Source organism: Apium graveolens, chromosome 2 (assembly GCF_009905375.1).
Source record: "Apium graveolens cultivar Ventura chromosome 2, ASM990537v1, whole genome shotgun sequence".
In the NCBI taxonomy this organism is placed as follows: Eukaryota; Viridiplantae; Streptophyta; class Magnoliopsida; order Apiales; family Apiaceae; genus Apium; species Apium graveolens.
The window spans coordinates 252,982,840-253,006,747 of NC_133648.1; the positions used below are offsets into that span (position 1 = coordinate 252,982,840).

Genomic DNA, 23,908 nt, shown 5'->3' on the forward strand with positions numbered 1-23,908 from the left:
TAATTTTTAATCAAAATCCCAAACAGAGCCTCTCTTTTTTTTTGCTAATTCCCAAACAAAACAAACAAAAACACTTCCCAAGAGCCTTGGTGTTTTTAGAAATATGAGCTTGGGCTTTCTTTCATAATTTTGAAAAGGATTTTTTCAATTGGGCCACTTAAATAACAAGAGGGTCCAACTTCATTATCATTAGTTTTGGTTTTTCTATGACCCAAGATATTCAAGTCTAATGGGCCTAATAGATGATCCGGTGACAAATCTAGCCCATGAAATTACGTGATAGTTAGTTAATCAGTTCTTATAATCATAAAATTATTACTTTTAGGGGCTCGAAGAAATAATGTATACTTTATTTCAAAAACAATAAATTCTCTCCCCCTTCAAAAAGAAAAGAGAATAATGTATACCAATGTAAAAAAAAAATCTTGAAAACCGATTTATAATGTAACATTAAAACTAATATATTTAAATTTCGTTAATCAGTAATTAATAGAGACTAGATTAATTTTTCATATCAAAACATCGTTATATATATCATATATTTTTACAAAATCAATGAAAAACATCTTTTTTAGGCTAAAATAGTAACAGTAAAAATTCACCAATTTTTCAAAAATCGACCAATTTTTCAAAAATCAATCAAAGATATTTCATTTAATTGATATATCGTCGATAACTCACCGTTAAATATTTAAACTTCGATAAATTACTAATCGATAAATCACAAATCGATATTTTAACGAATTATTTAAAATCCGCGCGAAAATATAAATATTAATTTTGGTGAGTTATGTTATGTATTTAAAATAAATCATAAAATTATTAACTTTCGTACTAATAAACTTTGTAAAATTATTTCAAAAAAAAAAAACTTTGTAAAATTAAATTTTCTAACAGTCTAATAATTTGGTTTACCTCCATATAAATAATCCCCTCTCTCTATATCTCTCTAACCCCCTCTCTCTCTCTCTCTGCATATGTATCTACAAGAATTTTATTTACAATCGTTCATCTCTCTCCTCTCTCTCTCTCTCTCGCTGAGCTTTGGGAGAGAAATATTACAAGTATTGCAAGAATAAAGGGTTCAAATAATACTACACTTTTACCAAAGAATTACACAAGACTTCATCTTTGCAGTAAAATTTTGTTTTATTGTTGCTGAATTTGCTGCTCTGGAGTCAAAGATCGTTGCTTTCCTTGTAAATTCTCTGTTCTTGATTGTATCTATTGCTATTTATGTGTGTGTATTGATATGTGTTCTTGTTTTTTATGTTTTTTTTGGTGTGTTTAGGTAATGTGAATTGGTTTGTTGAGAATTTTTGTGGTTTTGATTGATTGTCTTGGTGGGTTTTTGTTGTTAAGTTGATTTTGTTTCGGTTTCGTATTGATGATTGTGAATTTATTGTGTTTAGGTTGTGATATTGGATGAATAGGAGTTGTGTTAGGTTTAGATTGTTGGAGAAGAATTAAAGATAAGGATGGAGCATGGTTTTTTTAGATGATTGCGGGTTAATTACGTAAATGGTGAAGTCTAGAGATGATTCTAGAGATGATTGTTGCGTAAATTGTAATAATTGACTTGTATCGTGATGGAATGATCATATGACTGCTATTTCGGATAAATGCACTTTCCCCTTTTATTTTATGTTTTTTAGTTTTTTAGGCGCGTAAAAGTTGTTAAATTTTTTGTTGTTCGGCAATGTTAGAAAATTGCGAGGTTGTGTTCTTGACTGGTTAAAGGTTTCGTTTATTTCTCATGTTCTTAGCTTGGCATTGTATTGTTTTCGATACCGTTGCCTCGGATGTTTACATATTGTATTGTAAAATAGAGAAAGGTTGAATTTTTATGGAATACTTTACTAACATTTTGAATGAAAGCTAAATGTACAATCTTGAATTCAATGCTGATTTTCAGTTTGTTATAGTAATTTGTTTGATGATTTGTTTTGGTAATTGGGTCCAGGCAAACTCAAATGACGAGCAAGGACGGCAGCAAACTAACATCAAATGTTGCCCTATCTTTTCTGAGTGAAGTGAAGAAAAGATTCAATGATGAAAAAGGGAAATACGAAGACTTTGTTGAAATCATGAAAGGTTTTATGGCTCGAAGGTTTGATAATCCTTGTTTATTTGCTTTTAGTGTTCCAAGCTGTGCTATTTGCCACTGAATCATCTCATCTCATTGCACATCGTATTTTGTTTCTAGAATTGATATTGCTAATGTCATAGCACGGGTGAAGGAATTGTTGAAAGGACACAGAGATCTAATTCTCGGATTCAATGCCTTTTTGCCAGAGGAATATGTTATCACCCTTCCCAGTGAGGATGAACCAACCCCTCCAAAAAAATCACCTGTTAGATTCGGAGATGCAATTGACTTTATAAACAAAATTAAGGTTAAGCCCCATCCTGGTGCAATTCTCATGTAATTGTATGTGTAGAAACCTCTGCCTGATTTGTTTTTCTTTAAACTGCAGGCAAGGTTTGAAGGTAATGAGAATGTGTACAAGACTTTTCTTCACATTTTGGATATGTACGGGAAGCAAACCAAAACCATCAAGGAAGTCAACCAGGAGGTCTGTTTTTGCCCTCGTAAATGTCTATTTTTATATTTTTACTTGTCTCCATTGTTCCTCCTTTCTCAGTAATTTAGCTAATGTTGCAGGTTGTTAGTCTTTTTGGTGACCAAGTAGACCTCATAGAAGAGTTCGGTCACTTTTTACCTGGTCCCTCAGGACAACCCTCAAATATTTCTCCTCACTCCCGAAGAAATCATATCTCCCATCATAATTATAGGAGTTCATCTGTGTCTGCAGTGAGGACTGGACGTGTAGAGAAGGTATATCTCTTGAATTATTATGTCTGTATGCAAATCCCTTTGCTTAGATCATGCTAAAACCTTTCCTTTTTTGGTCGAAGGCTGCAGTTTCACATGATGGTCGACACTTTAATGTTGATGGACCTGATCCAAATTATGATAGATTCTCGATGGGGAATAATAAAGACCTGCACAGGAAAAGTAACAAGGAGCTGGAGAGAAGGGAAGTTAGCAAGTGGAGGAAAAGAAGGCTGGATGATAGAGATTGTGATTATCGTGATGTGCAGCATACATCACCCATTTGTAAAACTGATCCTGAGATTGAAGAGCCTGACCAATTTTACCGAGGTGTGAAATGTGTATGCTTCATTGGTTTTTTAATTTATATATAAGTGGTACCGTACTGCTGGCCAATCTGCCTCATCATAAAAGTATATGATGCAACTTAAAGCTAATCAGACAAGCAAAATTATGGCATCACAGATTCATAATTGAAAGTAGTTGCAAGAAATTGAAATTATTGATGCTGGTGCTCTATTATTGACCTGTATATATGCTTAAGCCATCTATCATCATTTTATTTGCTTAAATAAATTAGAAGTAGTTTCGAAGTTCATAACTAAATTACTGTGTATAGGAGCCTTCTGGAGCAATGAACATGTACCTATATCCGTTAAAGTATATAGTAGACATAGAGATCAAAATGGTGAAAAGCGTCACAAAGATAAAAATCATGAAAACAGAGAAATAGAGAGGTCTGATAATATAGCTCCGGGAGGTAAAGATGAATCAGTATGCAACATGTCACAGTTTCCAAGCAAGGATGAATTACTGGTGAAACCGATCAATGAACTTGACCTGTCTAACTGTGAGCGCTGTACACCCAGTTACCGGCTTTTGCCTAAAGATGTATGTCATTTCTTTCCTCGACCTTTTAAAAGCTGGATGATTCACATTTATCAACTGAATTGATATATTTATATTTTTTTCGGTTGTTTTTTTGACACAGTATCCAATTCCATCAGCGAGTCGGAGAACAGATGCTGATGCTGTAGTATTAAATGATTACTGGGTATCTGTTACTTCAGGAAGTGAGGACTACTCTTTTAAGCATATGCGCAAGAACCAATACGAAGAAAGCTTATTTCACTGTGAAGATGATAGGTGGCGTTTCTTTGTCATAAATATTGCATATGTCACCTTCTATCTTGCATGCATTAAAAATACATGTACTCACCCTTTTTGTTTTTGCTAAATTCATGGCATTCATTAATTTGCTGGTGTTAGTTTAATTTTTTAATACTGTGTATCTTTTTGAAACTATGCATCTTGTGTTGCAAATAAAACTTCATACAGCATGCTGATGGTATCTCGGTTGATTCTTCCCTATTTTCATTTCTGATTATTGTCACTGCATCACAGCCAATAATTTGAAATTAATGATCCATCAATACCCCTCCAGTTAGGTGGCAGTTGGTAACTAAATTAAAAAAATTTGTGGTCAGGTATGAACTGGATATGTTGCTAGAATCTGTAAAAGCGGCAATAAAAAGTGTCGAAAAACTGTTAAAGAAGATCAATGATAATACAATTAAAACAAGTTCTATTCACATCGAAGACCATTTCACAGGTATGAGCTGTCTTCTTACTTGTATTTTACCGAGATATTTATTATGGTGTGTTGATTGAGTTTTATCTGTTGTTAGCTTTGAATTTAAGGTGCATTGAACGTGTATATGGTGACCATGGGCTTGACGTGATGGATGTATTAAGGAAAAATCCACCACTTACATTGGAAGTTATATTACATCGCTTAAAGCAGAAGCAGGAAGAGTGGGCAGAATGTCGTTCTGATTATAGTAAAGTTTGGGCTGAAATATATGTAAAGAACTACCATAGATCTCTAGATCACCGAAGCTTCTATTTTAAGCAGGAGGAGTCAAAGAGGCTGAGTAGCAAAGGTATTTTTTTAACTACATTATCATTTATTTACACGAAAATTATTTAGAAATGTTCTGTTGAAATTTTTTTTAGCAGCACTTGACTAGAGGTGTCCAACATGGATCATGTCCAAGTGCCGGATTAAAAAATATTTTTTAAAAATTGTTTCATATTTTGAGCCAAAATGAAATGTCGAGTGCCCATATCTTTGTATGTGTGGAGTGTCCAACAAGCTACTTTAAAATATATACTGACATAATTAATAGAGTTCGGGACACATACAACAAGTTCTATACAACCGTAAAACATTACAGGATCAACACTGAATAAAAACATTGTTCTCCGGCCTCTACATAGATCAGTTACGAAATTTGCCAAATTGCCCTTATCATTCATGATACGCCGATAAATATAATGGGTTAATTATCAAGTAGATCACTTACTGCGTCCAAATATATCAAGTGTGTCACTGATTACAAAACTGACTCAAATGAGTCACTCATTTGAAAATTTATATCAAAAATATCACTCTATCATTAGTCGAAATTCTTAAAAGTATTATATATTGAGTTTCACACATTTTTATGATTGATATTACATCCAAATGAAAAAATCTGACTTCTAGTATTTTAGATAATATTTTTAGTTTTTTAAAAATTTATCTACTATTTATTTTTATTTAAATCATATAAAACAATCAAAAAATTAAAAATAAATAGTTGATAAAATTTTAAAAATCTAACAATATTATCTAAAATATTAGAATTCGGAACCTTTCATTTGGATGTAATATCATTGATAAAAAATGTGTGAAACTCAATATATAACACTTTTAAGAATTTCGACTAACGATAGAGTGATAATTTTGATATAAATTTTTAAATGAGTGACTCATTTGAGTCAGTTTTGTAATCAGTGACTCATTTAATACATTTGGATGTCGTAAGTGACCTATTTGATAATTAACCATAAATATAATAATGGTATAAAAGCATAAACTGTTACTAACTACAAGGGTTTTAAAAAGGAAATTTTTTGAAAATACTTTGAAACAGATACGGTGTAGACATAGTAAAGTATTAGCAATTGTAACGATGTAAGCACGTGACATAGTTTTGGCTGTTACTTTTAGTCAAATTCTTTGCAATAATGAGGCTAATATGTCATTATATAATTTTGTTGAGCTCATAAATGTGTTTGTTCTTATGCTCGTCCCGTCGTCCGTAGCTGGCGGAGTAATCTAGAAATACAAAAAGAGGGCCGACATGTAAAATATGTAACTAGTTCTAATTACATATCGAGATCTTTCATTAATATCTAAGCTATAATCAGATTATATGTAGAGATCTTTCAATCACATCTTACCTATTATCAGATTTCATGTCGAGATCTTTCAATCAAATCTAAACTGTTATCAGAATATATATCAAGATCTTACCATCATTTTTAAGCTAGTATGGCTGGAAACGGCGAAAAAGTTTCCAGAGAAGGTAATGTGAAGTTAAAATAAACCCCCTTTCTTTAGCATTTTTCAGAATTCTTATCCTCTTGTTTTTCTCTTTTGATTTTAGAGGGCCTAGGGTTTCACCGACATCCCAGTATTCTAGCTTTTATGTGTTGGTGAAGAGAAACAGACTCATTTTGGTCTGATAGTGTATGACAAATTAATATTTAAGTGGTAATTGAGTTATCCTATAGAAGTATTATTAATTATGTTAAAATGGAATTTCTGGCAAAAGTCAGAATTTCTGTAAACAAGAATAAGATATTATGACTATTATTTTATAGAGTTTTTCCCTAGTTCCGCTTGCTATCACATGGGTTCATGAATTAACAATCATTTCCACTATCATGTTTGTCTCTATGTACTTAATTTTGTATACTGATTCATCCTCTGTGAAGTTGAGTTTTTGTAGTACTTTCTGCCTTTTCATTTTGTATTACATTCAAGGTTTTCTGTCTTAGTTTTTATTTATTCAATTCAAACGTTTATTGAATTTGCGTGCAAGACTTATATGTTCTAGTTCTTTTGCACTGTTAAGTTTGTGCTTTGTTTCATCAAAACTAATTGTTATAGGTTATTTCACATTAGTAGCTGAGATCAGCAACTGGTATAAGAAACCAGATGGATCACGCCAACAATTAACCTTTGGGTTGTGAACAAAAAATTTAAAGGCACCATTTGCAACAGAATGTTAAATTTGTGGAAAAACATGCTGGTCTATGCTAGAATAATTAGTATCGTACTTTCCATCAAGTTTTCTGCTTATATTCATTTACATGAACCTTTTCTGTTCTTTCTGCAGCATTGTTGGCCGAAATTAAGGAAATCAGTAAAAAACAACAGGATGAGGATGATGTATTGCTATCTATCGCTACTGGAAGTAGACGACCAGTTATACCGAATATGGAATTTCAACTCCCAGACCCTGACATTCATGTCTACGTGTATTGGCTCATTAAAAAATCATGTCAATATATGTGTTCAGATGAAGGCTTTGGTCGTATTATGAAGGTTTATACAACTTTGCTCGAACCAATGTTTGGTGTTTCATTGCACTTGCAACATGCAGAGAACACTGAAGGGGACTTTGTTAAGGCTGGTGTTGGTGCTAATGGTTTTACTCCTAATACTGGAGAAACTGATGGCAGTCCTATTGGTGTTGCAGCCACCAACAACATTAGGCGGACAAACATTGCCAATTCTCCACATGAGCCTTCCAGTTCTTCTGCAAGGTCTGTAAGTAACAATGACGGAGTTGATCAAGACAGTTTCCATGATCCAGATCAAATATCAGCCAACAGTGATACAATTGATGAGAAACATCGTCTCGAAGAAGTGGAAAATAATGTCACTCTAATGGATGAAATGTCAAATTTTATAAAAAATGAACAAGCAGATTACTCTAGTATTTCAGCTGCTGAAGTGGAGGATAACTGTGAAAGAGTCCATGAAAAAAGTAAACCAGGTTCACATAAACCTATGTTCAATTCTGGGCATTCTTCATATGTTATTCAATTAAATTTTATTCTGAAGATATATTTCATCTTACTTTCCAGGGCTCTTGAGGAAACCCGATGAAGCTGCTAAAATTTCGTCTTCGTCTGCTGAGGTATGAACATTCTCACCATGATAACTCTATTCTTTGAAATGTGGTTTCAGCTTAAAGGTTGCTTGTTGTCACATGCCTTTTAATTTGGTATAGCTATATATATGCATTGTTTTATTCACACTCTGCCTGCCTTCGGCAGTTTGTTCATTGTTATGCTTCTGTATCTCGATAGTTAAGTGTAGAAAGAACTAAGTTTTGAAAGATCCGATTATTTGATTACAATACTGTAGTTACCCTTCTAAATCACTGATTATAAATCGTACTCATGGGTTCAGGATGTTCTTATTTTAATTATGTAAATTGACCGGCTAAACGGCTAAACCTGTGTCTTTTTCATCCTGAGACCCAGCATTACACTCTCTTTCTTGACTTGGATCACATAAATTAGTATTGTTGATATTGTGTCATATCTGCCATTTTTGGGCTTTAATTGCAAACTAGACATGTTGCGCTGTTATTAGTACATGATGCTCCTTTGTAGCCTTATCTTTTAAATTTATCCATCTGTAGATAGGTAGGTAAGTAAAATTGGTAAAGTTGTCAGGAACTAACATGCTATATTTTGTTTATGAATGTCCACATTACAATATTGGTTGATGCACATTTTGCAGGGTGGAGATTGTTCAAAATCAACTTCAGATTTGATTGGAGCAGTCACAGAGAGTGTCAATGATCAGGAGTGTAATGAAGAATCTCGAGTACAGTGTACAACTGAAAAGGAGGAGGGTGAACTACCTCCATATGGAGATTACGAAGACCACAATTTGCAAGGACATGGAGAGGCTGATCACGAACCTGAAGATAGTGCTACAAGCATGCAATACCAAACCAGAGATAGTGAAGATGACGAAGTTGAAGATGATGTTAATGATGATGACAAAGGTTACATTTATTTGAATTCAGTGAAGCCTCTGATAGTGCATGTACCTTCACTGTTACATGACAAGGAAAAGGAAAAGACTACTCAGATGTTTTATGGGAATGATTCTTTCTATGTTCTTTTTCGGCTTTATCAAGTAAGTTCGGTTCATTTTAGAGTGTCCCTAATTAGTTGTGATCACAAATTTTGATAAACCTTTTTCAGGTTTATCGTCAGTGTTTCCCTTTTAATCCATTGTGCTTTTCTTCTTATATTTAACAGACACTATATGATAGAATGAAGTCTGTGAAGTCCTCTGCCGAAAGAAATTGTAGGGTTTCTAATGATACAACCCCAAGTGACATGTGTGCCAGGTGAATTATTAAACGACTTGCTTAAATCAATCTATATTTCAGTAATATATGTTCATCATTCTTTTCTTCTGGTCCAGTTTCATGAATGCGTTCTGTGAGCTATTGGATGGATCCTCTGATAACACAGAATTTGAGGATCATTGTCGAACTTTGATGGGAGCTGAATCTTACGTTCTATTCACCTTAGACAAGCTGGTTAAAAAACTTGTCAACCAGGTAAGAGACAAACTCACTTGCATATTCTCAACATTTTTTTGCTCCTTTCTCGTCAAGCAGATAAATTTATACAACAATTTATTTTTAATTATTTCATGCAGCTGGAAACAATTGCAACCAATGATATGGACAATAAACTTCTTCAACTCTATGCCTATGAAAAATCAAGACATGGGATCTTTGCTGAGAAACTCTATCATGACAATGCTCGTGCCCTCCTTCATAACGAGTACATTTACCGTATTGAATGTGTAAGTTTGTACAAAGATTTATTTTTGTTTGATAATAATTTAGATGAAAAGGGTCGGAACCCTTTAGTACTCACGGTGTACTGATATTTTTATTTATTGGCAGTCATATGAACCACTCCATTTGTCTATCCAACTTATGGACTATGGGTCTAACAAGCCTGAACCAGGTGTAGTTTCCATGGACTCCATTATTCAATCTTATATGGACGGCAATTTACTCCATCCTGAAGAAAAAGTGGAGCCAGGGGTCGTCTTAAAGAGGTATTTATTTGGTTGGATAGCTGCTCATATTGGGATCACCTGAACCCTAATATTAATTCATATTATTACAGAAATAAGCGCAAATTTGCATTTGGCGATGAACTCTCTAATACAGACCTGGCCTTGGAAGGACTTGAAATTTATAATGGCTTGGAATGCAGAATAAACATCTATACTGACAAGGTAATCTTATGGATGTTTCAGCCCATCGATCGCATACTTGTTCATGTGCTTTCCTTCAGATATTAGTTGTTACAGTCAATCATGCTCACATAAATTTCTTATCATCTTTGGCAGGTTAGTTATGTTTTAGGTACTGAAGATTATATGTGCCGTAAAAAGACGCAAACTCTGCTTTGCAATGGCCACACAAATCATTCGGTTGTTTCTTTAGCAAGACCACAAGGACTCGACAGACTGCTGATGTCTTGTTCAAAACAGTGACAACTTTTCCGACAACAAAAGAATGTTCGAGAATGTGCAGGTAGTGAATGCAGATATGCAAATACAACAATCTTTTAAATTTCGAGACCTTTCATGTAACCTTGATGGTTTTTACAACTTGTACAAGATCATGTTACTGTATTTTGGTGTTGTGTTTTTGATCTGCTCAAGTACTCAAATCTTGAAAAGCAGATATTACAAAAATAAAAACTGTTTTCAAGTGGAAGTGCACAATAGCACAAGTGTTGTTTGACTATTAAAAAGGTTTTATTCTCTTTTTATAGTGCTTCTAGATTATGCACATATAATTCTACAGAAGATTAGTATGCTTTAGTTAGTGATATTCGTTTATGGTGTTAATTAACAAGAGGGCGTACAAGTACTAAGCAGATTAGGCATTTATGTTTGCTCATAAAAAAATAGTCTGATTTAGCTCATTGAGAGATTTTTAGTGTTTTTTGTAATTTGCACTAAGCTTGTAACTCATTTTGAAGGAAAATGGAGTAAAAGTGTTTTTTTTAGAGGGAACATACAGAACATTAAATTATTTCACATATTATCATGCATTACTTCGAAAAATATCAAAATTATATGCTATTTCAGAGTTAAGTCTTATATTTCGTTGAAGTCTTTGTATTCATATATGTTTTGCAATTAAAAAATAGTGCAAAATATATTATTGTTCGAATGATTTTTTACGAACATCATTATTTTATTGGAAATTTGCATATTGATACATTATACAAGTAAAATATATTATTTTTAAAAATATACTTAGTTTGTAGAAATTAAATATTCATATTGCAGAATATACATGTTTAATTGCAAACATACATATTATGATGTATGAGATTTATATGATTTAATTGAAGAAATGATATGTGTAAAATAAGATTTATATGAGTTTATTCGAGTACTCTAATAAAAATGTGAAATTTATAAAATTTTACTAATAATATATACTTACATATGAAATAAGAGTAAATACAAGCACAAAAAAAAGATAAGAATTGGTGTTAGCCGAGTTCAAGTGTTATTTTTAGGAATAATTAATAAAATCATATAATCGATCCATCTTAAAATTGACTTTACGATGATTTAATTGATGAAATTTTGATCGGAATTAAAACTTAGTTTATAATTTTGAAATAAGAAAAATACATTTTAAAGTGTATTATATATTTTTCAATAAAACAATTTGTTTAAAATTTAATATTAATTTTCAAAAACATAATTAAATGGTTTGGAAGTCAAAATATTACTAATATTTTGGGATAAAATAATGGTATTAACAATTAAAATCTCGTAAAATTACTTAAACCAAAATATGTGAACAAAACTCGGCCCAAACTAAAATTTAAACCTTTATTATGTTTTTATAAAATTGTCACTGTAATTATAATTATCAAAAAATGTAAATTAATATCCTCTTAGTTAAAAACAAGATAATTATCAAAGATTCGAATTTCACCGGAGGAGAATTTATAATTATGCCTCGTAAATCAGAATATGTCGCTTAATTACGGTTTATCTTCATTTAAGTGGTTTGCATATTATTACATGAGCTCGTGGGGCCAATACACTCAGGATAGCAGCTGCTAGGGCTGTAATTCGGGTAGAGCGAGCCGAGTTTCGAGCTGAGTATAATTCCAAAACTAAAATTAAAACCTTTATTATGTTTTTATAAAATTGTCATTGTAATTATAATTATCAAAAAATGTAAATTAATATCCTCTTAGTTAGAAAGAGGATAATTATCACAGATTCGAATTTCACCGGAGGAGATTTTATAATTATGCCTCGTAAATCAGAATTTGTCGCTTAATTACGGTTTATCTTCATTCACGTGGTTTGCATACTATTACATGAGCTCAGGATAGCAGCTGCTAGGGCTGTAATTCGGGCCGAGCGAGCCGAATTTCGAGCCGAGCGTAATTCGAGCCGAGATTAATCGAGTCGAGCCGAGCCGGCTCGTTTAGTTAAACGAGCCTAAACCTCTGTCTGAATTTCACGAGTCGAGTCGAGCCGGCTCCATTAGCTAAACAAGTCAGGCGAGCCGGCTCGTTTAATTTTACACTTAATCGAGTCTAAACCTCTACCCGAACTCTGCTCGTTTAATTTCACGAGTCGAGTAAACGAGCCGAGTCGAGCCGGCTCGAGTAATTAAATGAGCCGAAACTTCTGGCCGAAGAACGAGTCGAGTCGAGCTCACTTAAACGAGTTCGAGCCGCGGCCCGCCTCGAATTAGAGCCTTAGCAGCTGCAGTTCATTAACATAAAGGAAAACTAAGTAATTAATTAATTACGATTATGTAATCTGAGTTGCCTTTTCGCCCCACTAAACCGCCATACAAAAACCTAATTAGACAAAAACAAATACAAGTATCAATCACATTATTCTATTCATATTAAAAAGATTCATAAAATAAATAAATAAAATAAAATTATTCACACATTTACACACACATATAAATCTCATTTCTCAACTCCATCTCTCCTTCTTCTCTCCTACCAAACCCATCTCTCTCTCTCAAATCTCTCTCGTCTCTCTCTCAAATCTCTCTCTCTGACAAATCTCGATGGCGGCTTTAACGCGCCGGAGCTATAATCTCGTGAACCGAATCTCGACAACACATGCCTACACCTCGCATCTCCACCGTTCGTTTTCTACCGATACGACGCCGTTTACCGTTGAGACGTCGATTCCGTTTACTAGTCATAACTGTGAGCCGCCGTCTCGCTCCGTCGAGACCTCCGCCGCCGAATTGATGACGTTTTTTCACGATATGGCTACGATGCGACGGATGGAGATCGCTGCTGATTCGCTTTATAAGTCGAAGCTTATTCGCGGATTTTGTCATCTCTATGACGGTCAGGAGGCTGTTGCTATCGGTAAGAGAATTTTATTCGTTTATCGAGATTATTCATTTATTGAGATTTATTGTATAATTGAATTGTGTGTTATAAGTACTCTTGTATATTGTTATGACTGTTAAGAGGCAGTTGATATAGGTACTGAGAATTTTATTGACTTTTCGAGATTATTCATTTAACGTAAATGATTGTGTGTTATAACTAACTTCTGTATGCTGTTATGATGGTTAAGAGGCTGTTGCTAGTCGATTTTATACGTTTAACGAGATTATTCATTTATTGTGAATATTATCTATTTTAACTAACTCGTGTGTATAATTATGACTGTTAAGAGACTGTTGCTAATACTTGCTATTGGTATTGTATTAGTTAATAAGACTGGCGGTACATAATTATGTACTGTAACAAACTTGTGTTTATAGTTATGCTGGTTAAGAGGCTGTTGCTGTTTGTATTCTAACTAACTTATCTGTATAATTGTGTTTGTATGTGTTCCGACATGAAGACGAGCTGTATAATCGAGTTTATTTGCTAATGTCTTGTTTGTTAGCTAGTTAAGTGTTGCCGTGTTGGTTACCATTATATGTGTATGTATGGTTAAATGGAAGATTTTTTATTCATTTGTCACGTTCTACTGTTATATATAGTATGTGCCATAATAAATAGATTTTATTGATTATTTATATTAAAAATCGAGTTGTATATGATTTTTATCTTAGTTCAATTGAGTTTTAATGTACAGAGGTTTTACTGTATTTTCCAATTTGATGAAAAAGTATTGGGATGAAAAAATATTTTTTAATTGTAATGAGGAGTGAGGACGGACAAAATATTGTTTAATTGAGGCTATTGAGTGGTTTAGTTGATTCGAGTGTTAATTTATTGAAGTTTCACTGTTTATCTATATTGATGAAGTGCCGAGATAAAATTATCTTGTATTTCTTGTAATTGAAATCAGGATGGAAAAATTGGGTTGTTGAATTAAAAGTATTAGCTAGTTGAATTAATTAACGAGTAGACTGTTTACTGTATTTTGTTGATGTATATGAGAGAGAAGTGGTCGCCATTGGTTTTGTAAATAATGATAAGTGTATGGTGAAGTGTTTATTGATTAATATCTTTGGACTGGACTGTTTTATTTTATGATATAGGTTTATTTATAATATACATGTATTTCTTGTAATTGTGATCTAGACGGACTAAATATGTCATTTACATTTAGTACATATTAAGTGGTAACTACCAATTTTTATATTGATGAAGGATCTGAGGTTTTTCTTTATTTGTTTAGGTATGGAGGCGGCAATTACTAAAAAGGATTCGATTATTACTGCTTATCGTGATCACTGTATATTTTTGAGTCGTGGAGGAACTCTAGTAGAGGCTTTTGCTGAATTGATGGGGAGGAAAGACGGTTGTTCAAAAGGGAAAGGTGGTTCTATGCATTTCTATAAGAAGGATAGTGGTTTTTATGGAGGACATGGAATTGTTGGTGCTCAAGTTCCATTAGGGATTGGATTAGCCTTTGCACAGAAATATAATAAGGAAGATCATGTTAGTTTTGCATTGTATGGCGATGGCGCTGCGAATCAGGGTCAACTGTTTGAGGCGCTTAATATGGCTGCTCTTTGGGATTTGCCCGCTATTTTGGTTTGCGAGAATAATCATTGTACGTCTTTGCTTTTCGTAATTTGTGTTTCATAGTTTAATTTGAATGTTTAAATGATGTAATTGGGTTGCTTTGTTTTGTTTGTGCAGATGGTATGGGCACTGCTGAATGGAGAGCTGCAAAGAGTCCTGCTTATTATAAGAGAGGAGATTATGTTCCTGGTTTAAAGGTAATTGGTTATATAATTATTAGTTTGGGTAGACAACTTTAATTTTATTTTATGCATTTTGGCGGTGTAATATGTCCGAAGTGTTGAGAATTTATTGAAGTGAATGTTGGATGATTAGTTAGTTGTGTTTTATACAGTTGATGACTATGTTGTGAGCTATTGAATTTTGCATTTTCTATCTTTTTATTAATTGCATAGTTACGGTTGCACTTTAATGGCCTTCTGCATTTGTCTTGTGCTGATTGTAGCAGTTCACCTGAGATATGTATTCATATATATATATATATAAACTAATTTAAGTGACAGTTATGTGTTACCAAACTGTTTTTTTTTTGCATCACAAAAATAAACTGAAGATTGGATGGTTGTTCTGTGCCGCTTCATTAGACATATGGCAGGCTAAAAGATGGCTGCTTTAGGTGAAATTTGGGGGTTCAAATCAATAAAATGGCATGTAGTCATATCTGTAATTATCATTAGAATAAGGAAACATACTCTTGTTGCTCTTTTTCAGTCATAACTTAAAAGGTCAACGGTTCTATTTCAACATTCTCAAGTCAAGAGATTGCAGGCCAGATTTTCTAGTTACAATATTTAGCTCTGATTGCTCCAAGTATTCACCATCTGAGTGCAGCAGCAACTCTCGCCACTTTTTTCTTGTTGGAGTTTACTTGCAAGCTTCTTTCCCGTTGACTTTTCCCCTAGAATTCTTAATGAAAGACATATATATCTTTTAGAGAAGATTACTTACTTTTCAATACTGGGCACAGTAGGTTCTTGGCTGGGGACCAAAGCCTACCCAACACTTGTCTATTGTGTCATTCAGAATATTTATGCATGTGTATATGAGCAAGTTCTGGCATATCTGATGTCATTCTCGTATGTAATACTTATTTACATCAATCAGGTTGATGGAATGGATGCTTTGGCTGTTAAACAAGCTTGCAAATTTGCAAAGGAGCATGCGCTGAAGAATGGACCTCTTGTAAGTATATCATGACGTATTATTAAAATTGGTGTGCATATCAATTGTAGTGTCATCCAATTAAAGCAATAAGTGACACATGTATTAATGCATGATTCAGGTTTTAGCAAGTATTACTAATTTTATGCTATTATTTATTTCCATTCCTGTCAAAATTATAGCATTAATGTAAGATATATGTGAAAAGAAATTGAATGTAGATATGTGCAAGTGATAATTAATTTTTAAAAAGAGACTAATATAAAGGGATGGAGGGAGTTTTAATTTTCCATTATGCTACAATATTGTTAAAATGTATTAATATGAACTGTGTTTGTTTATACTTAACTTAAATTTCTTTTATGCTCTCATCAAAAATTAATATCTGTGTAAGCATGCATGTAATATTGTACAACCAGAGCTTTGAAAATCATTTAATAGCTTCTAGGCTTGTATTTTAGTATTTACTCTATGATGGTTATTGGTTAGGTTTATGACTAGTTGAAGACTAATTTATATCAGTATGACATTTGGGTTTTGGTCGTCCTACTGATATTGGACAATGGACACAACACTTACACTGGTGGAGATTCTTTGATTGAAGTGTGAACACTTCGACCAGCCTAAGACCAGTCCAAGGACTTGGCGTCAATAATATTATAAGAAGAATGAGAAAGAAGAGGACAAGCAGATGAAGTCTAATATGCAAAGTCCTTTACAAATTCATGTTCAATTCGGCTTATATTGTTATCTGTTGCTAAAAAAAATTGTTTTATTAAAAAATTATGTTGTCCCAGTATTCCTGTCAAAAGATTGGTTAAATGTCCATGTCACCAATTTTCAGAAGTCCGGTACTCTGTATTCATTTCCAAGCAGCCTAGCGACTAATTTCCTACAAGTCAAAAGTAGTGATTCAACTAAACTAGTAGTTTTTCACTGAAATTTAGTCAATCAGGACTTGATATTGTATTACGTAAAAATTAAATTGAATGCTTTGTAAAAAAGAAAAATTAGAGTATGATAACAGAAATGATCCTTTTTTTATCAAAGCAGTTTCATATTTTATAGTTTGTGCTGTTCACGTAGATATATATACAAATATAGGTTTATATCATGTTTAACTTCTCCCCAGCATAGCAGGACTCGCTTCATCTAATCGTCAATCGACTCGCCTCGAGTTACCAATATAACAAACTCGCCTCGAGTTACCAATATAACAACCATAATTTATCCACTGTCATAAGTTGACACTGACAGAAAGATATCAATATATGTGAAAGTGGCATTTTTTAGTGTGAGGCTCTGAGCTGAACCTGTTCTTGACCACAATGGCTTTCGTTCATTTTTCTTATATGCTATTATTTTATCTCTTATGTGCTTTTGTTCTTTTTCGGATCAGAAACTATTAGGTGTAAATTCAAGCATGTGTATAATTAATTCTCTCTTTTGATACGAGCGTATTGATGTTTGTTCTTTGTCTTCCATTTAGATCCTTGAAATGGATACCTATAGGTACCATGGGCACTCTATGTCCGATCCTGGCAGCACATACCGCACACGTGATGAGATCAGTGGTATTCGACAGGTTAGTATGCTTTATAATAATCTCTATGATGTTCTTATTATGCTGCAAGATTAATTGCCTGGGATATTGATGTAGGTTGAATGGTGACAAATTCCTTGTTCCATGTATATAAATCTTAAAAGATGTATGATGATTCATTTTGTTTTTAATAATATATTAGATTGTAAATTTGGAACTAGGAACTAGCATGAATTGATAAAGCAACGAGTTGATCAAGAAAAGAAGAGGAAGAATAAATTGATATCTGGACAAAAATGACAATAAAGGTATTGTACCAAGAGAAATATAGGAGATTGATTAAAATTTTGTCATAGAACTTGAACCAAAGACCTTACTACAATAAGACTCTTGTTCAAACCCAGATGCTTTGGCAGCTAGCTTCAATGTCTCTCAACAAGACATGTAATGGTTCCAACTAGAAATTGAGGGGATTTCTAGATCTCACACTTCACTTGCTAGTTTAAGAGTGATGTTGTAAAACTCTGTCTTCTTAAAAAGTTGTGGTAAATGAAAATTTTAGCCATATTGTGAGGATAGCCGAGTATAGTAGTCAAGTAATTCCTGACACATACCTTTAGTTTTTATCTGGCATTATTAAATGTTATTGAGGCTTGACGGTCCAGGATTTAAGAAACAGATTTTCCATGTCTTGCACAAATCGAGTGTGTCACCGTGTTAAAGATGTTTTGAGGAATTTTTGAGGTAAATGTATATAGATCTTCAATTCCAGAAACAACTCTATTTGTAAAGTTCATTTTCTTTCTAATTAACTGGACATGTGATTGTAATTAATGAAATTTGGATATGTAAGCTCTTCTCTCCTTGTTCGGTCCACAACAGTGGGTTTGGTGTGAAAATTTATTCCAATTAACAAAACATTTACCAGTTTAGTTCAGTCGATTCTTAATTTTTGGGATGTGATATATTTACCTGCAGGAGCGTGATCCAATCGAAAGAATAAGAAAGGTAATACTAGCTCATGACATAGCAACTGAGAAGGAGCTGAAGGTAAATATGGTTGTTTTTTTAATTTCTTCATCTCAGACCACCTTATTTTTTCTATTGAACTACTAGACTTGCAGTAATGTTCAATAACCATAGTTTTGAGCAGTCCTCTTGTCTTTGTACGATGAGCTCAAGCTTACATTTGGTTACTTATTCAGGATATAGAGAAGGAAAAGCGAAAAGTAGTTGATGAGGCTATTGCCAAAGCCAAGGTATGAAGTTTGGTTTCTCTCTGTGATCTTGGTGTTGTGTTGAGTATAGTTTGACGTTAGTGGCACTTGGATATTTAATATCAAATCTATATTCTTCTATTTGGTTGCAGGAAAGCCCCATGCCAGATCCTTCTGAGCTCTTCACCAATGTCTACGTGAAAGGATTCGGAGTTGAGGTATGATTATCCTATGTGTTGCTAAGAATTCAATGTTTGTCTTTCTCGTCCTTTCCTTCCCTCATACTGTTTTCTATACCTTGTACTAAATCTTCCGCCGCACTTGTGTTGTTCTCCTTCCCTCCTATTGTTTTCTTTAACTTGTAACAAATCTTCTGCTGCACTTGTGTTGTTCTGTGTACCTTTATGAATTTTAATCTTAAATTTCAGTGTAATTTGTCTTTGTATTCTTGGCCCCTTTAATGTTTGGGGTTCGAACAGTTTGACTATAGTTTTCCTATCCTCTTGCATGTAAAGTTTAATGATACATCATTTACAAAGTTGAACCCCAGATTTAGTAAATAAATAGGAACGCCTAAAGTGTTCGGGTTATGTTGTCATCATAAATGTCGTTGCATCTATAGACCTTTTGACGTACAAATGAATCAGTCATGACTTTCAGTTTGACTTGTACCCAGACTTGTGAGAGAGATTTCGGAAGCATACATTTCTATGAGCCCTTAGAAACCTTCATTGGAGTAGTCATTTTATTAAGGTCTAGAACATGTACTCTAAAGGCCTTGTTCTATTTTGATTTTGATTCCACACTTCTGTTTCTCAATCTAGTGATCTACAAGATTTTTTATCGTGACTTGTCAAAAAAATAAGATTTTTTAATGTGCCGGTACTATCATACTCCCTAGCAAGAAATTCTTTATGCAATGTAATTCTACTTAGTAATTTGTTAGAAATGCTTGCATATTTCTGCAACCCTGCAATCATTTGTGAGTGTGCTGACATGATATCTCTTTTCTTGTGGATGTGTACATATTATTATCCAAAAATTCAATTTGGTTACTTGTCTGGCAGGCCTGTGGAGCAGATAGGAAAGAAGTAAAAGCTGTGCTTCCATGAGGTTGCTGAGAAAATACATGAACCAACAAAATAACGAGAAATGTGAATTGCAAGAGGTTGTGTAATTGCCAAACTCTTCTGCCTGCTTACCAAGTTTTTGTTTTTAATCATCTTTAGTAGAAATTGTTTTAGTAGTTTCTTCGATGGATATATTTTACACATTGGTGCTGTAATTTTTTTCCTGGGAGGCAGGGAAATGTCCCTCAAAATATATAGGAGATTACTCAAGAGTATTCCTTGAGTCGCCTACTATTTCATATGTAAAACAAGTTTCACATTCACATCTTATATGCTTATGGTTTTTTAAGCAGCCTGTTCAGTTAATAATATATATGGTCGTAAAACCATCTGTAAATCGATGTTATGCTACTTTTAAAAGAGGAATTGGGGTTCCACTTTTTGTCCTGGATCAATGGTGGGTGGTAGTACTGTAGTTGTAATTTCTGGATGTTTTCGTCTTGTAGATAAATGTATGAATACCCGCATGATTTGTGCAATTGTCTGGCAAGTAATAAGCAATTTAGCGAGTTTATTGTTCTAGTGTGTCACACAGCTACATTGCATATTTGATCTTATTGGTTGATATCTAAGATAGATAGATCCCCACTCTTCTACGCAATATTTTCTATTAAGACCGGATTAAGAATTTCTATTGTTTTTTTGCGTCTAAATGATGCCTCGCTGTTTATTTCCTACAAAAAACATGTACTTCAATCTTATTATGTAGGATTTGATCTGTGTTTTGTTTCATTGCTATCTTACATCCTAGTTTTTAACTCTCTTATATTATTTTAAATAATATTATTTGAAGATATTATTAAGGGGTTCCCTTTTTGGGCTTGTCTACTAAAAGTTCCACATGGATTTTCTTTAATAAATCCTGGTTGTTTACATGTTATTTGACTTGGAGCCTTCTGTCTGCTTTATCTAAATTAATATATTCTCTATTTCCATTGCAATTAAAATTTATGAATTATGATTTTTTTTTTATAATTTAAAATCTGTATTAGTTTGCTGCCTTCAACTTTTATACGTATGGAATGAAGTGCAAGATGGGTCATTTTCAATTCCAAGAAAAGAATATTTCACTTAAAGACGTCTCAACGGTTAGCTCTGTTGTTTCTTGTGCATTATTATTCTTTCTCATGAGTGGCTTTAAATCTCTTGAAGAACAAATTTATCATCAGCAACCTTTGTAAACATTAAAATGTTTTTCATAAGTTCAACTACAATAAAATTACGCTATTCTTAGTTTCACGTGTAATGACTTTGAGACTTATCCTTCGTCGATCCCTATCTTGAGTTGATTTTTTTTATATATGGTAACGACTTACTCCCTCTGTTTTTTAATATATGTAAAAATAATAATTCTAGTTATGTGGTCAACCCTTCTAAATATGTGTGCCAAATATGAGATCAAAACTTTTATTCACAAAAAGAATTTTTCGAAAAAAATTATTTTAACAATACGGTCAAACCTCCTAAACATGTATGCTAAAAAGTCAAACGTCATATATTAAAAAATAGAGGGAGTACTACATATTACCTTGGTTATAGAAATCGACTGATTTTCAAAAATTGCTGATTACGTTGTTTATAGAAACTGACTGTTTTTTCAAAAATTGCTGATAAATGTGTCAAATTCCAATAAATCATTCGATTTTTCAAAAAATTGCCTAAATCACAAATCGGTAGCATAAACTGATTGGTTTCGATTTCCGAAATCCGTAACTTTGTGTATCATCACTCTCTAAACATATATATCGACAGGCAGACATACCTGTAAAGATAAAAGAATTGATGGGGGTGACTGGTGAGTAATTTGAGCTTCTGTGCTCTCTATCTTGCTGTCCTAACACTGAATCCTTTGTCTTATCTCCCACGTGGGGAATAGAAAATTTTGTCGTCTTGGATCTGAAACGGCGACGTTGCGACAGTTTGTCTCGGTCCATATACTGCCTGTTTATTTTTATTTTATTAATTTTCTGCAATTTGTAAACATATTTTTTAAATGGGTATAAACTTGTATTACAACAACACTTCCATCAACAAAACAGTGGGCCAATAAGAGAATCCTATGCTTTGCACCAACCTAACAACTCCCTCTAACTTCCTGTTTTTTTTTTAATTTTCTGAACCTTACTCTTTCATTTTTTTAATTTTATTTTTTATCATAGAAAATTCGTAGACGATATCTTTCGAGTATATACCGAGTAAATCTCACAGACTCACGTAAGGCGGCTCTAACTCAGGACGCATATTTATAAATTCTCCTCCCGTAAAATTCGATGATAATTATCACTTTTTAACCAAATGAGTCAACCTTTGCGGGCTGTTCATTTCCCGACTTGCCAGAGAAAACCTGAAAAATGACTCGAATACTATATGTTCAACCCGAAATAACACGTTATCATAAGTTCCATTCTTTTACACAGAATTACTCGTTATCATTTAATTTTAAATTATTTTATTTTAATCCGGGATAAATGATAATTCAAATGACCTAAAATTCAAATGACCTACTCGTTGGTCATATCTTATGTTGCTATAATAATTCAAATGACCTAAAATTGTTGGAGTTAAAAGTTACTCCGTCTGTGCCATTCATTTTTATATACTTTTCTTTTTTTGGATGTTCCATTCAATTTTATACATTTCAAACTTACCAAAAATAGTAAAAATTTTATAATATAAAAATCAACCACACCCACTACTTTCTCCCACTATCACTTTATTCATTAAATATTGAATGGTCCTACCACTTTAACTAACTTTATACTTTTTTTTCATTAAATTACACTTTTGTTTCTCTCTCATCCCACTATCTTAACAAAACTAACATTAATTTATGTTTATTGTCCTCCGTACCCAAACCATTTGTATACAAATGACTGGGACAGAGGGAGTATAGTTTTCCTTCTTTAGGAAGGCAATAATAATATTATACAATTACAAATAGGTACCCACAAGTCTACAACTAAACAATAAACGTTTCTCAAAAAGGATGCTTAACATAAAATAACCTGGATATTATATTAAACTAATGATTGACAAGTATAGTTTAATAACAAGTGGGTACGTAGACCACACAACAAGCATATAAGAGTACATTTTACATCAAATAACTCTACCTGACTTGGTAAATTAATCGGTAAACTCAGTTTCCCAAGTTTAGTTTGCAGAATTAAAATATACTTATATGAACTGTTCAAGCCATTATTTTAATTTTTTGAGTTTTGGTAGTTGAACCGAATGTTAATTTAAATCAACTAGACACGCCCACTCTTCTGTACACATTCTTGGCCTTTTTGTACTCAGATGTCGGTGATTAGGTTACTTTATTTTAACTTTATTTTAATGTTAATTCTTTTATCTTGATATTATCAGAATTTCAGAACTTTGAATAAAATAAAATGTCTGTTTGGCACAGCACAGAACTTATAAGTCACTTCTGACTTATAAGCTCGCAACAGATTATTTACGAGTGTTTGTTGACTCAACTTATAAGTTAAATTTATAAGTTTTAAGCTTATAAGTTGAATGTTACTAACGACGTACTTTTTCTCAAATTATTTTGATTTTTTGCTGATTTATTAACCTCAATTTTAAAATATTTATTTTTAAATGTTAATCTAACTTAAAATTAATGAATTTAGATAATTATATTTAATAATTATTTATTTTAATTTATTTAAGAAAAAAAATCTGACTTATAAGTAAAACTATTCAAACACTTATTTAGCTTATAAGTATTTTTCTCCTTATCACTTATAATCATTTATTCATTTTAAGTCGTAAATTATTTATTTAAAAAATAAAAAAACATACAGGAATGTGATTGTTCTTTCATAAAAATAATCAAATTTGAAATGGTAAATCTAATGATAGCATATTCTTTATTAAATTGTTTCATGTTCTGGGTATAAACTTTAAAAAACTGCAACTTATGCAGAGAATGTGTTTGATCACTAATCCATATCTCATTATTGAGGCTTCATGTATTAGTATTATGATGAATGAAGAAGCCATGTTCTTGTCAAAATATGGTCAAGAATTAAGAGCCGTGAACCATGGATCTTTGCAT

General features: G+C 32.8%; 2 protein-coding genes across 3 annotated transcripts; both read left to right on the forward strand.

Annotated features, from left to right (window-relative positions):
- The first annotated feature begins 957 nt into the window (after positions 1-957).
- LOC141708366 (paired amphipathic helix protein Sin3-like 4) lies at positions 958-10,558 on the forward strand. Of its 2 annotated transcripts, none has more exons than XM_074511969.1 (19): positions 958-1,199; positions 1,964-2,110; positions 2,207-2,396; positions 2,478-2,576; positions 2,666-2,839; positions 2,920-3,166; positions 3,456-3,727; positions 3,828-3,982; positions 4,324-4,448; positions 4,525-4,779; positions 7,066-7,728; positions 7,820-7,872; positions 8,484-8,888; positions 9,014-9,105; positions 9,183-9,321; positions 9,423-9,572; positions 9,676-9,833; positions 9,905-10,016; positions 10,131-10,558. In XM_074511969.1, exons 2-19 carry the CDS (start codon positions 1,974-1,976, stop codon positions 10,275-10,277), a joined length of 3,573 nt encoding a protein of 1,190 aa, XP_074368070.1. In that variant the 5' UTR covers positions 958-1,199; positions 1,964-1,973; the 3' UTR covers positions 10,278-10,558. The 2 variants fall into 2 exon arrangements, with proteins under 2 accessions (XP_074368070.1, XP_074368071.1); XM_074511970.1 differs by having other exon boundaries at positions 7,066-7,719.
- Positions 10,559-12,744: 2,186 nt separating this feature from the next.
- On the forward strand, positions 12,745-20,131 carry LOC141708367 (pyruvate dehydrogenase E1 component subunit alpha, mitochondrial-like). The gene is made up of 9 exons (XM_074511971.1): positions 12,745-13,168; positions 14,442-14,819; positions 14,909-14,988; positions 15,896-15,973; positions 17,442-17,537; positions 18,474-18,545; positions 18,701-18,754; positions 18,865-18,930; positions 19,780-20,131. The coding sequence occupies exons 1-9, from the start codon at positions 12,856-12,858 to the stop codon at positions 19,822-19,824; spliced, it is 1,182 nt and encodes a 393-aa protein (XP_074368072.1). The 5' UTR covers positions 12,745-12,855; the 3' UTR covers positions 19,825-20,131.
- The last annotated feature ends 3,777 nt before the right edge of the window (positions 20,132-23,908 follow it).

Excerpts from the sequence above, each read along its gene's own strand:
- LOC141708366 (XM_074511969.1), top strand. The coding sequence starts at position 1,974 with ATGACGAGCAAGGACGGCAGCAAACTAACATCAAATGTTGCCCTATCT. Across the intron at positions 3,167-3,455 it reads GCCTGACCAATTTTACCGAG|GAGCCTTCTGGAGCAATGAA; the intron begins GTGTGAAATGTG and ends TACTGTGTATAG. Across the intron at positions 7,873-8,483 it reads TTTCGTCTTCGTCTGCTGAG|GGTGGAGATTGTTCAAAATC; the intron begins GTATGAACATTC and ends CACATTTTGCAG.
- LOC141708367 (XM_074511971.1), top strand. The coding sequence starts at position 12,856 with ATGGCGGCTTTAACGCGCCGGAGCTATAATCTCGTGAACCGAATCTCG. Across the intron at positions 14,820-14,908 it reads GGTTTGCGAGAATAATCATT|ATGGTATGGGCACTGCTGAA; the intron begins GTACGTCTTTGC and ends TTGTTTGTGCAG. Across the intron at positions 18,546-18,700 it reads CAACTGAGAAGGAGCTGAAG|GATATAGAGAAGGAAAAGCG; the intron begins GTAAATATGGTT and ends TTACTTATTCAG.